General features: G+C 39.9%; 1 protein-coding gene across 3 annotated transcripts in view; it reads left to right on the forward strand.

Moving 5' to 3' along the window:
• adcy5 (adenylate cyclase 5) overlaps positions 1 to 16,152 on the forward strand; it is a 101,905-nt gene extending 85,753 nt beyond the window's left edge. For all 3 annotated transcript variants that reach the window (XM_066685998.1, XM_066685999.1, XM_066686000.1), the window contains 11 exons: positions 2,089 to 2,186; positions 3,570 to 3,657; positions 7,345 to 7,461; positions 7,722 to 7,886; positions 8,404 to 8,579; positions 9,600 to 9,614; positions 10,013 to 10,145; positions 11,168 to 11,431; positions 11,671 to 11,875; positions 12,677 to 12,801; positions 12,979 to 16,152. In XM_066685998.1, coding sequence (XP_066542095.1) covers positions 2,089 to 2,186; positions 3,570 to 3,657; positions 7,345 to 7,461; positions 7,722 to 7,886; positions 8,404 to 8,579; positions 9,600 to 9,614; positions 10,013 to 10,145; positions 11,168 to 11,431; positions 11,671 to 11,875; positions 12,677 to 12,801; positions 12,979 to 13,107 — 1,515 coding nt within the window. In that variant the 3' untranslated portion in view covers positions 13,108 to 16,152. The remainder of the gene's footprint in view (positions 1 to 2,088; positions 2,187 to 3,569; positions 3,658 to 7,344; positions 7,462 to 7,721; positions 7,887 to 8,403; positions 8,580 to 9,599; positions 9,615 to 10,012; positions 10,146 to 11,167; positions 11,432 to 11,670; positions 11,876 to 12,676; positions 12,802 to 12,978) is intronic.
• The last annotated feature ends 261 nt before the right edge of the window (positions 16,153 to 16,413 follow it).

Raw genomic sequence — 16,413 nt, forward strand, 5'->3', positions numbered from 1 at the left:
ATGACTTATTACTAGCTCTCTGTGTAGCCCAGGCACCTCATGCATAATATTTTTCAGTGTTAATAATTGAGGAGAGCGCATCTCCACGCGAGAACTCTCACACAGGGAATTAGCAGTGGATGAGTTGACCTTGGGCCAGTTTGGGCTTTGCCACTATTAATTTTATTGTTAAGCGGGCTGTTTATTTTTAATATACACCCAGCAGGATTAAAATTATAGTATCTTTATTTTGGTAGGTTGCACCCTGCTACAGACAGCATGGCACAAATTAAACATCAGTTGGCTAAATTAACCAAATACAAAATAAATGTTACTTATAGGTCCATTTAGTCCATTTATTACTGAGTGAAAATCCAGCAAAATGTAGCAAATAATTATTAATGAAACAGTATGTTTTACAACCAAATTTAACGACAAAAGCCTCCGCTCCTGCGTGCAAACTTGCTACTGCTGTGGCTTGTGCTGTTATCTGTGACTTCATGCATATGTTAGGTTGCACGTGGCAGGGAAGGAACCGAACACGGGTCACCAGACAAATGCAAAAGGTCAATTATTACAGTTATTATTATATTATTAGATCATGACAATAAATTATTAGATAATAAAAATAATAATTAAGCAAAGATTTTTCACGAGTCAGAGTCGAGTCCGAGTCTTTTGAGAGCGAGTCTCAAGTCAAGTCTGAAGCCACTGTCTGAGTGATGAAGTGTGACTCGAGTCCATTGTTAAGTGATAGATGCTTATAACAGTGTTGTCCAGAAACACAATTTCTCTCAAAACTGGTGTCTTAACAGAAGGACAACATCTTATATTTTAATGTCAGTAATGTGAAAAATATATATTTATTTTTGTATGACATATAATCCATATTTATAAGATGGTTAAAATATCTAAATATAAAAAAATATCTGCAGCATTTTTACAATTGTCCAAACCTACATGTGGATCAATGGTATTCTACACTATGCTCCCCATTTAACTGAAGTGGAAGGAATTTATCACCATCAACAGCTCAAAACAAGGTCACAATATTATTCTTGTCTTACTGGGAGTTATTAAATGTTCTTATTAAAAGGCAAATAAGGCACTGGGCACCGATATATCAAGTCCATTGTTTTGATACAAACCTTCAAGTCCATGCATCAGTCGCACCAGTTTACATCAGGAATGCATTTGTGTCGCATGGAAATCCAAATCGTGCCACATCTGGGCTATATTTATCTTCACTGTCATGTTTCACCTGTGTGCAGTTCCTGAACGTGTGAAAGTATGTAGGTCATGCTGCTCAGGTGAATGACTAAGAAGGGCTGTGAGTTTAGAGTGGAGTGAGTCATGGGGGGATATTCGGCTCCAAAAGACAGATTTGAGTTTTAACGCTAATGTCACAGCCGTGGTCACAGCTGAGTGACCGGTCCCCTCTGAATCAGTCACGATCAGCTTTCCACGTAATCACACAGAGTACACAGGGACTGCAGCAACAGAAAAGAACTTTAATAGAGAATAAAGGGCAAGAATATAGCAATTATCAACCCTTTTAGTAGCTAACGGGTCTCTGCCCACCTCTGGAGCACTGCACACCCCCAACCAGGAGACGTAATTGCTGCTTTTTGTTTTCTTCTGTTGCCTTTCTGCAAAACAGCCTATTTGAGTTTGCTCTCATCATCTCCACAGCTGAATATTCTCCTCTCAGAAAGAGGACTGCTGTATAAACATCTCATTTACTACAGCTGCTTTTGTTCCATATCTTGCTGGGTGATTATTATTTTTTTGTTCCCTCCACACTTATTTTCTTTACTGTATATTTTTAGATATGTTTTCCACTGCCACTGAAATGCGCAGAGAGAGAGGGAGACACAGAAGAAGACAGTCTTAGTGCAGCAAATATTGCTCTACATGGCTGGTGGCTGGTTTTGGAGACCCCCTGTCTACACTTGTTGTTATTCCTGTTGTTATTTATGGCTTAATATGGTTTAACATATGTTTTTGTTTCTTTTTCAAATGAAAAGTAAAATGGGTTGTGTCCCTTTTGCTCTCTCTCTCTCACTCTCTCTCTCTGTCTGTCTGTCTGTCTCTGTCTCTTTCTCTCAGTACTCTAAGCAGGTGGACTCCAGGTTTGGAGCGTACGTAGCTTGTGCCTCTCTCGTCTTCTTGTTCATCTGCTTCATCCAAGTCGTCATTGTACCACAGTAAGTTCAAATCATCACTTCAGGGCCTGGACGTGTTGAACCGCTAAGGTCTAGGACATATGACTAGTGTGAGTGTTCAGTACCATGCCCAGGCACGTTACAGTGAAGCACTTGAACCGGACATGGTTCAGCTGGAGTGCCCGGTTATGGAATGTGAGTGTGATGTTGGCGCTCTGATACTCACTATAAACTTACATAGTGGCACAGGGATCACTCCGGTATATTCACAGACATATACAGGGTCTACCACTAAGGTGCAGGGTTGGCTGACAGTGCTTGCTGAGATATTTGGTAAACATCATGACTATTTGCCTCCAAAAAGATCTTAATATGTGCAGTGAGATTAAAGGAAAATCCCTGCGCTGCATAATCGATAAATCTATAAGGCATGTGAGTGCCAAGAGTTACTGATATAATCTTGCTTCTCGTATAAGCTTGCTTGGTTCCTGACATTAAAAATGCAGTGTGATCTTAGGCCAGTGGGGAGGAAGGGCACCCACTCTTCTGCAGTTCACCTGAAGTCACCCCCACACTGGTCTCTTTTAAAGTGATGACCAGATCTGATGAACCAAATTGTGGCTTTGTGTACGGCTAATAGTTTGTGGACACTTACTCATGCAACATTTCATCTAAAATGAAGGGTATTAATAAGGAGTTTCACCCCCTTTGCTGCAAACCAGCCTCCACAATTTTGGAAGGCTGTGGAATGGATGTTGGAATGTTTTCCTCCTTGTTGGCATTCTGCTGGAGGAGTGTTGGTGAGGTAAGGTAAAGTAAGGTACTGCTTGTTAGCATTCAGCCTAAGCCCTGTTGGGAATGGAGTGGTTTATCAGCACTTTAAGGGGAGTGGTTTTGGTTGATGAAATGATTATTTCATTGATGTAGTGGTTCCTGCTCTTGATTGGAAATGTGTTGAATATGATTCTATAGCCCTGTTTTGAAAATAATTCTCTATTGCAAAAACTGGGTTTATTTTAAATGTGTTATTCTTTAAAAACCCAAAGTAGATCATTCATTGTGTTAAGCTCCAGTACTTTTACAGAAATAGAAGCATTGGAGGCAAGAAGTCAATGTCCTTTCCTCAGGTCCAATAACAGCCTCTTTTAATTAACGTCCAGTCAGCAGCCTGGCACCACTGTACCTCAGTTCTGAGCTGAGAGGTCATTTTCTCAGCAGCTTCAGAGGGTCCCACGAGGACATTTCGGCAGCTCTCTTGTGTTTCATGCTTTCTTTTTTTCATTGTATTTCCTCAGTTTCGCTGACTCTCTCCAGATCTTGTCCTTTCAGAGTCAGCGTACATTTCGACAGGGTCTCTGTGGTTTCATTCTTTGTCTTTTCTGTCCTGGCTCTCACTCACATCTTTTTTTTTTTTCTGTTGTTCAGCTCCAGTCTGATGATTGGTTTCTACGTGTCCTGTTTCATCATCCTGATGGCTGTCATGTTCGTCTCAGCAGTTTACTCCTGTTATGTGGTAAGTGATCTTTCATCACTCACACTTCAGCCCAAGGCTTTGTTTTTTTTTTTGTTGCCAAATCCGCGCAGCAGGTAGTGTCGCAGTCACACAGCTCCAGGAACCTGGAGGTTGTGGGTTCGATTCCCGCTCCGGGTGACTGTCTGTGAGGAGTTGGTGTGTTCTCCCCGTGTCTGCGTGGGTTTCCTCCGGATGCTCCGGTTTCCTCCCACGGTCCAAAAACACACGTTGGTAGGTGGATTGGCGACTCCAAAGTGTCCGTAGGTGTGAGTGTGTGAGAGTGAATGTGTGTGTGCGTCTATGTTGCCCTGTGAAGGACTGGCGCCCCCTCCATGGTGTATTCCTGCCTTGCGCCCAATGATTTCAGGTAGGCTCTGGACCCACAACGACCCTGAATTGAATAAGCGGTTACAGATGAATGAATGTTGCCAAATCCACCCATTAGCCCAATATCGCACACATTTTCACCAACATGGAAGAGTGAGGGTAAGCACATGCTATGTCAAAGACATGTAAAACAAACTACCACTTCTTTTCAACTACTGCTAACACAGCTCTACTTGCTGGGAGGAGAGTGCTGATTGACTCTGCATAGTTTGTTAGCCCTGTCTGCTGAACAGTTTGCGTTGGTCATCCTATAGCTCTGCCTCAGTTGTCACTGCCCACAGGATGCTGTTGGCTGGGTATTTTTATGGGTGGCCTGTTCTCAGTTCATTAGTTACACTGATGGCTTTAAAAACTAGTACTGCTGTGTTTGATCCACTCATACCAGCACAGCACAGTAAAGCCCAATTTAAACTTCTGCGTCCGTCCTACACCATAGGCAACACGTCGTCTCACACCCTGATGCACACCTCTCCAGAAATGTAACTACATGTCACATTGACCGCAATGACTTATTTGTCAGTAGTCGGACGGACATTGTTTAAGTTGAACCTAAGAGATATAGAACCATTAACTTCTCCACACTACAGAGACAGAAGCAAATTCATGGGTACAGATTTCCTCAGACATGGTGTGGATGTCAGAAATAAATAAAATAAAGAAAGAAAAAATACAGATGTCTTTGGAAAAAAAAACTTGCAATAAGAAGCAGGACCACATGGGGAAAAAACGTGCCGTGTTAGTAATTTTTTTTTTTTTCTGGAACCTCATGAGAACCATGCTCTGTTCCAAACAATGACCTACTCCCGAAATAGTGCACCTTAATGATTTTGAATATTAATATTACTGCACCACTACATTGTCTGTTACATAGTGTAGAGTAAAATATTTGAGATTCAGCCCTAGAGGTGTGGCGGTGTAATTGCAGAGCAACGTAGGCACCAAAAACTCTCACAATGTCATAGGGCTCTTGCGTAACCTAAGGTATAGGAACCGTGCCTTAACACGCCACCACTAGACAATGAGTTTAGAAACAAGCAGTTGGCTTTAATGTTATGGCTAATGAATGTATATACAAATTTTATTTAACCTGAAGTAAATTACAATTGCAACAAAGAGAATGGGGCAGTATGTCAGGTAAGAGTTTAAACTTTCAAATAATTTACGAGGCAGGTGAAGAGAATATGAATGTTTGTTCAGCAAGAAACAGCTTAAAGTTAGAGAAACACCACAGTCCTCTCTCCAGGACAACGACAGCTGTCAGAAGGGCTGTTCTCACACTGGCTTGAGCTACTGTCACAGTGTGACAGTGACAGTGATTGCTGGTCATTTCCCAGAGCTGAGACCACCACACAACAGGGTAAACAAACTTTTGCTAAATGACTGTGTGGATGTGGTTGTGTTTCTTTAACTGGTGTCACCTCTTAGCCGGCCCTGAGAGACCGTGAGTCAGATAGTTTCAGACAGACACACCACAAGGGTCTGGCAGGCCTCTGTGAACACTGCTGTGGAACAACCCCTTGCTTCTGGCAGCTAAGGACAACAGGAGTCCCCTCTTTGATTCAGCCGGAGAATTAGATTGACCTGGAGAATTAGATTGACCCCTGACCATGAAATGTCTTTCAGAAAAGTTTCACATGCTGTCCAATCCAGGCCTCACTTGTAGTTCAGTTTCCCTGCAAGGTCACTGCTCATGAATGATCTTCTGGGGCTGATGGAAGAATAAATAAATATAGCCCATAAGGGCTTCTTGCAGAATATTATTAGCATGTTTAAAATCTGCTTAAAAGACTCAGTCGTCACATGGGACTGTGGCACTTTTATAGACAGATTTATAGATACTCTGTAAATATAGAGTATGTACTTAACTTGCGAGAAGCGTCATAGCATTTAACATAGGCTTTGGCTCCTGACTGTGACAGAATCATGTCTGAATTGTATGAGATTGCACAAACTGCAATGACGCATAACTACAAATGGTTTATTGCATATATACAGCACTTGTACAAAGAAAAGGACCAGTAAAATGAAGAAGTGCAATACATTGTATAAATGAGTTCAGTACCATCACTTCCCTGTGACACAAAAGGGGCATATTAACTAGACCTGTAATGCAAAAGCCTGGTCTCAAGGCCCATTTTTCTAATGCCTTTGGTTCAGTAGAAATCATGGTTGATTCTTTGATTTTCAGTTTATATAGATATAGGAGGAGAGTAGTAATTATATACTGCTCATTACTCAAATTGACTGATGTAAGTGAAATGAAGATTTGGTCTGTGGGACAAACAAGCTCTGACTCAATGATGTTGAAACAGGAGGAGAATTGATTACAAATGTAACATTAATTTGCTGTGTATTTAAATCTGTAAAATTTACAATTAGTAATTAAAATAAGTTACGTTTTTTTTCCCCTCAATGTTTTGTATTTTGGACTTTATTTGACACTGTTAGGATTTCTTTTTCTTTTGGACTTTTTCTTGTCTTGGTTTTGGGAGCTAAGGACTAAAGAAAATTAGAGTAAAATCCCATGTCCGACTCATTTATGGTTGCGTTCCCATGTCAACTGAAAAGCACAAAAAACATCCAGTTTGACCAAAGTAGCTTTAGATTTGTTTTGATTAAATCAGTCTTCTGGTTCTGAATATACTAAAGCTTATAAATGTGAGTAATAAAGTAAACTGCAGGATACATCTGTGCATTACTGTGTTATCACATATCGCAGTATGATTGGAAAAATTTTAATCCTATCAGATTGTTTGAAACTTGGCTTCTCAGCCAATCAGATTGTGTGCTCTGAACTTGGCTACTGAGCCAATCAGATCATGCAGTCATTAAGTAGTAGACAGGCCCACATTACAGTGAAATGTGGGAAACACATTGTTCACTTTCCAGACCCTACATGGAAACTGAGCTGCAGAAACATCCATGTGATGTTTGTTTATGTTGTCACAGGAATAAAAGCAGTTAATTAACCGAAGTTATAAGGAGTGTTGAGCCCAGACACATAGAGCAGCCAGTAAGAACAGATCATTTAAATACATCATATATGTCATACATCAGTCTTGAAGGCATGGACACGCACTCAGTCTGTTTAATTCTAAACGTGGGTGGAAAAGGAATGTGTTAAAAAGGTCATTTTAAATTTAATTTTGGTACATTAGTATTATAAGAGGGCTCTTAATGGTCTGTAACAGGGAAAATGGAATGTAACATGAAAAATGGTTAGGGCCTCTTTAGGAGATGTATTTCAGATGCTGAATTTGGAGTCGTTGTGCTCCTCTCTCATTTCTTTTCTTTGGACAGCTGTTCCCAGTGCCCCTGCAGAACCTGTCTAAAAGGATTGTTCAGTCCAGGCTTAACAGCACTCTGGTGGGAGTCTTCACCATAGTCCTGGTCTTTCTCTCAGCCTTCATTAATATTGTGAGTTTACTCTTTTTTTGGTGAAAATAATATAAAAAATAATGAACCTATTTGTCATGTTTGAGATCAGTGCAGTAAAAATATAACCACATCTCTTATGTATAATTCTGGACTGGCAGAGTGGACATTCATGTGTTGTATGTTAGCAGTTACAGCAGAAATGTATATGGCTGTCTGCTGTAATGTCCCCTGTGAAAACAAGTCCAGGACGTGAACAGATCTTCTATTGTTTTTTCTTTTTTCTCCTCCTTGCCCTCCAGTTCACATGCAGCACTGTTGATCTGAAGTCATGTTTGGGCCAAGAGTTTAATATCACTCCCAGCAGTGTGAACGCCTGCCATGTACGCAGCTCTGCTTTTAATTATTCACTCTGGTCCCAGGACAGTCTCTGCAACAGCTCCTCACCAGCCTGCAACTTCCCAGAGGTGAACAGCCCTCAAAACCTTCTGAATTCTTCTTACATTTGTTTTAGTCACTGGCAGTTCCACTTACTAGGTCTGTTCCAGTCACTCAGTGTTACAAATGTCATTGGGATGAATGCACTTGGAGGAAAACACTAACTAGCTAGTTGTATTAAATTTAAATACCAGATATCTACATTGGCTAGCATCAGTCTACGGTGAACCAGCCATAACTGTGAACACACCAGTTATTACAGTAGTTTTTTTATAAAGTAAAGCTTACAGCTTCTTAAAAATAAGTTTCACTGCTGTGACTCCAACATACATATTTATTTACAAAAGATATAAAATGTATCTGTAAGTATCCACATATTTAAAGTGATTTGGATAAAACAGCACAGATAATTTGGCTAAAAGCTTTTAAAGCTGTAATACAGTGGTAATAAAATTGTGGATGTATGCTATAGATTCACTAACCATATGTCTTGTAGTTATCTAAGCATGTGTCTCTCTTATTCTCCCCATGTCTCCTCTTCCTCAGTACTTCTCATTGTGTGTGCTGCTCAGCCTGCTGGCCTGCTCTGTGTTTCTCCAAATGAGCAGCATTGGAAAACTCTTCCTCATGCTTTTCATTGAGGTCCTGTATGTGCTGATCTTGGAGGTGCCGGAGGTCAATCTGTTCGACAACGGAGACCTGCTGGTGATCGCCAACGCCATGTGAGTGTCCTCTGCTAGGGCCATTTACCACATTACTATGATAATTAACAATAGAGATGTGCTTTCATTCTCACTATTTAAATATCTGAGGACACATTCAAAGTACAGCAAACAAAACTTCATCTCTCGCCCCAGAAAAGTACAAAAATTGAAATAAAAGGTTTTGTTTCTCTTTATAAAGAGAGTGTAAATGATCTTACAATTACAAATGTCTAACTTGGGATTTAGCTTTTACATGTGGGCAAAATAAAGCATGTGCTAGTCTTCACCTAGGATTCAGTGTTTGGTTAAAAACTAGATATAAAAGAAAATTAGAATTATTAGAAATCGGCCTGTTTGGTGATTACACTACAGTTACACTGTCCAACCTTGTGTGAATTTTGTGAGGACAGGCGACACAGCAGCACAAATAACCACATATTGATTGTTGACCTCTACAATTAGTTAATCAGAAAAGACCACAATTAACTCCTTATATGATCCTATTACATACAAATCAAATATATCCTGCTAGAAACAGCACTGCTTGTCGTCCTAATGAATGAATTTTTTTCTTGTTTGTGCTCAGACCAATCTGCTGTGTTCCATTTATTTGTTTACAAGCACTCAGACAAATCACAGGTGTATGTGTGGGCTGGAAGATCATAGGCTCTACCAGAGTGTGCTGCAAATGGAGTGATATCTATTCAGTGTAATGGCTTTTAGTCAAGAATAGTTTCACTGACCATAAACACTTTTCATTGTTGCCTTAATTACAAAGCTGTAGCAAACAGTTTGAGGAACACGGAATATTGTTATGAACTGAATAAACAGTTGTCTTCCTGTAAGATTTATATAGATGAGCTAGCCTTTAGCTTTAGCATTGAAGTTTCAGCCTTTAGCTTTAGCGTTGAATAAAATAGTGAAATCCCTGTTGAGTGGCTCAGATTGCTTTTGCAACATCCATCTTGAAGATAAAGTAGAAATGTGTTGCGCTCTGCCCCTTTGACACATTTTCCTGTTTTTGTTTTGTATTCACAGTGAGTACGGAACAAGGTAAGATATTATCAGCTAAATGGAATCACTGAGGTGAAGTAAATCCCTTTAAACCACAGCACGTTGTTCTGATTGCTTTGCCATAATGATTACTATCACTACACAAGTACACAGGATCCTGCTAATGTTTGGAGATGCATAACTGTGATGCTATCATGTTATCTCTGTGTAATTGTATCCTAGTGAATAGAAGGATGTTTCTCTTTCTTCCTTGAGCGCTCTGTGTGCTTTCTCCAGTATTGTAATGGTTTTCCACGCAATTGAATGTTTAAACTAAACCCTGAGTAGTTTCTTAATGAAATTAAACATTAAGACATAATTTCTTAAAATGCTGCCATAATATTGAATTACCCTCAGTTAGCACTTTTAGAAACGTTGACATCGAGTGTATCTTGCAGCTGCACAATAGACTCCAGGGTCCCTTTGAAGATCATGACTCCGGTGGTCATCACTGTCTTTGTGTTGGCTCTCTACTTACACGCCCAGCAAGTGGAGTCCACTGCCAGACTGGACTTCTTATGGAAGTTACAGGTAGGTGTTACAGTATGGGTTCTTCCCCACTCACTTCATTACTGAAGATGCAGTGTCTGCAACTAGTACTGGGCAATAAAACAACCTTGATTTGTTTCACCATAATGTTTTGCTCGTTAATGATGAGCTTTGGGCAACAGAGTTCATTAAACATCCATTTGTATTCCATTTGCACCTCCAACAGACACAAGTCTGTTCATGCAGCACCCTATCAGACACATAGGCACATGCTATTGTGGTAAATGAATGTATGAAACATGAGAATGTAAACAAGATTATAATATGTTTTATTCAAGTGCTTGTGTGTTTTATATTATATATATATAATCTTTTTTCTCCTCATACAAAGATGTTTTCCTTATGATTTTTAAATTGAATCTGACACCATACATTAGACTGCTTCTTGTGGCAACAAGCATTCTAGTCTTCCCACTGTTACAAGCCTTTTAATGGGTTAAAGCAATACATGTGTTTATTTACTTATTACTTATGCACTCTTATCATCTTAATTTATTTGTTACTCTTTCTGCTTCTTTAAACACTTGAGATTGTAATGCCCTAAGAATCCCCATTAACTAGAGAGGTTAATAAAAATGACATACATCTTTCCTTTGAATAATGGATTTGAATAATCTGCATTCTGCAAATGTATATTATGTTCTGATAATACAATTTTAATGTTGTATATTAATGAATGAATGGTGTATTCTGTCTTCATTTTTAGAAGAATATTCATTAAAAATGTAACAGTATTATAAAATTTGTATCGTGATAATGATCAGTTATCAACCCTCACCCTTTTCTGAAGAATTGTTGGACAAGTCACAAAACTCTACAAACTTACAAACTTCTGGGCATATAGCCTGTGTAAGCAATACAGATGGTAGTTGCATTCAGAAGCAGTTCCTCCTGACTGAGGTTGGAAGTTGAGAACAGCCTGGTTATTAAAATTGTATCACATCCATCATGTTATTGCTCCAAGATGGAGAGCTGATATTCTCCCTCTCTTTCTTCCTCCTCAGGCCACAGAGGAAAAGGAGGAAATGGAGGAGCTGCAGGCCTACAATCGACGGCTCCTCCACAACATCCTCCCTAAAGATGTTGCAGCTCACTTCTTGGCACGAGAGCGGAGGAATGATGAGCTCTACTACCAGTCCTGTGAGTGTGTGGCGGTCATGTTCGCCTCCATCAGCAATTTCTCTGAGTTCTATGTAGAGCTGGAGGCAAACAACGAAGGAGTGGAGTGTCTGAGGCTTCTCAACGAGATCATTGCTGACTTTGATGAGGTAGGTCTGTGCTGAAAGAGGATATTAACTTTTCTATTACTTTTAGAGGTCCTGAGTTATATTCCTGTTTACATACAATTCATAAACAATATTAATAGATTAGAGTACTGCCAAAATATAATTAACAGCATTTCAAATGTGAATTTATAAAAATATATATTTGTATTTGTAAAATATGAGTTTTCCTTTTCACAAATCAAGACCATACACAATATTTTCATTCCTGCTTTTTCCCTCAGATAATCAGTGAGGAACAGTTTCGTCAGCTGGAGAAAATCAAGACCATTGGCAGTACATACATGGCTGCTTCTGGACTGAATGACTCCACTTATGATAAAGCCGGACGCTCACACATTCGAGCTCTGGCCGACTACGCCATGCGCCTCATGGACCAGATGAAGTACATCAATGAGCACTCCTTTAACAACTTCAAAATGAAGATTGGTAAAGCAGCTGTTCTTGAAGCATTTGCTGTTAGATTAAACCATGTTCATGGTCCAAGTTTCTCAAGTCCCTAAAGCATACGTTTGTGCACAATTTACTGAGTATTAACTGACTAAAAGATATTGATTATTAACCATGTTAATTAGTGAATTTAAATTAACTATAAGATCTGAAAACATGTTCAATTGTGCACCCTGTGCTGACATTATGTCCACAGAAAAGCACTGACCATTTAAATTCTTTTCAGTTCAGTGAGCTAGATTTTTTGTTATTCAGTACTACAAGGCTGTGACTGAGGTCGGTACTAATCTCATAAGACTAATGTCATTATATAGTTGTATATTGTATGTTGCACTGCTAAAGCAGCATTAGCCACCATCTTGAAACATGAAATTAGTTTACAGTTTTGACCAGGGGTTCTTAACCTTTTAAAGAGTTTGACTCCTTTTTCCAAAGACAAACATTTCCCAAGCCTTGCATCTCACTTAATAAGAGGAAAATGTTAAATATAGATTCTGATGTTTGTAAATAACAGCAATGAGGTGCCAGATCTAGGGTAAATTTATGAGCTACACGTTCAGGAGGGAATCTGCAGAAGATAAACCTTTACAGCAAATCAACCAACTTTTGTCCTCGTAACTAACCGTGGAGTACATTGAGACATTTAAGGAGTCACGACTTTAATTAAGAATCCCTGCTTCTGTTCGTTGTCCATTATTCTGAACTATCGTTTTAATATTAATCTTTTCTGGTTGAACATGGGTCTCTAGCGCTCTGAGCTTATGATTGTTCTTCACATAGGTCTCAACATTGGTCCAGTAGTAGCTGGAGTTATTGGAGCTCGTAAACCACAGTATGACATCTGGGGCAACACGGTGAACGTGGCTAGTCGCATGGACAGCACTGGAGTCCCTGAGCGAATACAGGTGAGATGTGGCCATGTTTTCATCCATGACTCCAATAGCCACTGTTGTAAGAGGCTGCAATATTGTGGTGTGGTCGTTGTTTTACCAGTGGATCAGCAGAGAGTTTGATTGTTTTTAATGCATTTGGTTTCCCTGTATTTATTCTCCTTTATCTTTGTTTATTCTCATCATTGTCAGGTTACAACCGACCTCTACCAGGTCCTGAATTCCTATAACTACTCACTGGAATGCCGAGGAGTTGTGAAAGTCAAGGGCAAAGGGGAAATGATGACCTATTTCCTGAATGGTGGACCCAGCAGCAGTTAACATCCACTGTGTCTTGCGTTCATGAATCTAATGACAGTGCGGTGGGGGCTTGACAAGGAGGAGAAGGAGAGACTGGGCATTGTGCTCTCTGTGGTCTGGAGGAACTGGGGATGAATCATTCACAGATGAGTAGAGCCCAGTCTTGGAGCCTTTTGCCCTTTCCACATGCTGAATCTGGTGTTGGCCTTAGTGGAGAAAAGCCTCTAGCACCTTGTGCTAGTGGAGAAACTCATATAGGAGCTGTGTCTACAGAAACAAGTTTGTCTGCAGAGACCAAAGAAACACACACACACACACACACACACACACAAGGCAGTTCTCAGATTTGTACTTCCCCACAGTAAGAAATGGATGGATGCACTGCTCTGAGGTCATTCCTGTGAGTCAGAAGGGCAATACATGCTTATTCCTCAGTCTGACTGGCAAGCCCAAGTGGCTCCAGAACTCCAGAAGTCACTGAGGTTTATAACAGAAGCAGATGTTTGTGTTATCTAATACATCTGTGTATGTGAAGCAATGTTCATACCGTTTGTTGTCTTCAAATACTGTTAAGCTAAATGTGGGTGAACCTGCAAGAAACCTGGCCACACACTTCTTACAGATGTTTTCAGTACTCTGCTGGACGACTGTGCTGGACACTGGTATAGAGCGAGAGTGTTCCGTGTATAGACACTTAAGAAGTCCAGAATGAAACTGCTCTGTCTGTTGTGTATGTGTGTATACATATGCATACCCAGATACGTATATTTCGCTCACAAAACCCGTACGCTCGCTCACGACACTGAAGACACTTTTAAAGGATAGAGAGAGCATCCAAGCCTGGCTTTATTTTGTATTTTTGACATTTTGTATTTTGTCTCTGAGAAAAAAACCAAACATTATCAAAACTATTTTAGATTCTATATATATTTTGTACATTAATATATTAGAGCGATGTCTATAAACACCAATGTGTATTCGGATATATATAATATCTGAGAGAAATGTGCAGCCGTGCATATTTTAATGGGTAGGGGGTCATTTTTAACGGCTATAAAGTAATAAAGTAGTTCTGCTCCTTTTTGCAAACTGCACACATTTGAAGACCACAAAAAGGCTGAGATAGAACTACACTCTCGACCTAAACGTTTTGGAGTAGGTAAATGAACTGCAGGGAGCTTTCTTTTGCTTCAGAATATAGCCACAGCTTTTTACAGCTCAGTAAAGATCAAATCCAAAAGAAACCCAGCACAGATCTCACTGCTTTTAGCCTTGTGTTAAAGCTACTCTCTCTAAGGAGTGGACATTTTTAGGGGTGGTTTGTTTTAAAGATACCACACCCCTTGGCCATTTTTGCACTGCACCTCTGCCTTCCTTAGCCTGACACCCTGCCTCCCCCTTTCCAGCTCAATCAGATGGTACGACCCAATGAATGTTCATTTTCTCCAATTGAGGCCTTCATATGTAAAGATTGCTGAGTGACCACTAGACATCGGTGCCATGCTCATCAGTGGAGTCCATGAAGAAACATGACATGTTTGGGTGAAGCTTGTGTTTTGTTTTGGTTTTGTTTTGTGGGACAGTTCTCTGGTGTAAATGTCACCAACTGCAGGCAGATTTCCGTTCTGTAACACACTGGACTAGAGAAGCTGGCTGATGATACAGATCAACTGATCAAGAGGGGTCTGTTATAATGCGTGATTTAGGGCTCTTTCACCTGGAAGAACTGCAAACTGCATTATAACATTGTAATAGGTTTTTCTCCTGTTTTTCTTGCTCCTCTTGTCATTTTTCACATATTTGGACCCTGTTGGGCTTCCAAAAGCAGTTTAGTCTTTTTTTAGTTTAGTTGAGAAAAAAAGTGCCATGTTTTTACTTTCACTTTGTCCAACAGAAGCTACAGTGACACCTCCCTTCTCAGATTTCGAATTTTATGTTTTTAAATTCACTGTGTCCAAACGTTTGTACACCTCCATTTTTTTATTATTTTCCGAAATCAAGCATATTTATAAGGGGTTGGTTCTGATTTTGCTCCAGTAACAGCCTCTACATTTCCCACAAGGCATAACACTGGATGCTGGAACATTTCTTTTAGGATTTAGCTGCGTTCAGCCACATGAAAATGAGTAATGTTATATGCTGATTTTGGAGTAGTAATTGTTGGCCACAAGTTCCATTCCAGCTCATCCCAAGGGTACTGCACTGATCTCCGTCATACATTTCTTTGCTAATGCCTCCAGCCAATGCTTGGGCCTACGCTCCCGAGCCTCTCTTCCTTCTGGAAACGGAGACTGTACACATGGTGTTCTGAAATTAGCACCTGTGTCGGCAGTGGGTGCAGCTTAAAGCAGCTGAATTCAACAATCAGGGCAAACAAAATACAACTAACTAAAGATGGTGTCTACAAACCTTTGGACATACTGTGTGTAGCCTGTGGCCTTCTCATTCTTGTCAATGCACGTGCCATGATTCTGTCATCATGACAGCTACAAGAAATCTGAGCATGGTGGAATGAAGGTTGTATTTTTAATCCACATCCTTTTTTCCCCTTAGATGTCCAGGTTCTGAAGCTGTGTGTCTCTGTACTCATTTGAGAGTGCTCGTTTTCTTATGTGAAGACATTGCTGGACTGCAGATTTCACAGAGCTAATTCATGGGTTGTTTTTCCTTTATCTGACATGTCAAAAATATTATACATTTGTTTTTATTTTATTTTATTTTATTTTTTTTACATTCAAATAAATCACTTCAGTGCTTCAGGGGTCCTGAAATTAATTCAGAAATGTGCTTACTTCGAGTAACGGCAGCATTCAGTCCGACTGTGTTCATGCACGCTATCAGCTTTGTTGTGGATGTTTCCTGGAAGATCCAAGGGGTGGCAGCAGTGCACTTTATCTTCCATTCAGCCAGCAACGCTAGTCATATGGCACAATATAAGCAATGTACTTGCAATTGGTAAATATAACAAAAATACCCAATCCCAGTTGGGGAAAGTGATTGAAACTTTAGAACAATCATTTTAACTTGAAATATAATTAAAGGTTTTCAGTCTTTAGCCCTGGTGCACTGTTCATGATCATTGTTGTGGGTTTCAGCATGCCTTTCTGAAGTGGTTGCAGACCTGGATCATATCCTGTTAGTCTTTTCAGGGAATCAAAAAGAAATTGGCCTGGAGCTGTTCAGTATCATGGTGAATAAAATATAATGATACCTCAAATATGCCTGAAATATCCCGGCTAGTTATCCCTGCTCGTTAAAAGCAGAGAATGATTTGATTGCACTTGAAATTGACCACTGCATGCATTCAGTCCAGTCAGCTGAGGCTGA

The sequence above is a fragment of the Hoplias malabaricus genome, chromosome 12 (genome assembly GCF_029633855.1).
Source record: "Hoplias malabaricus isolate fHopMal1 chromosome 12, fHopMal1.hap1, whole genome shotgun sequence".
NCBI classification, from domain to species: domain Eukaryota; kingdom Metazoa; phylum Chordata; class Actinopteri; order Characiformes; family Erythrinidae; genus Hoplias; species Hoplias malabaricus.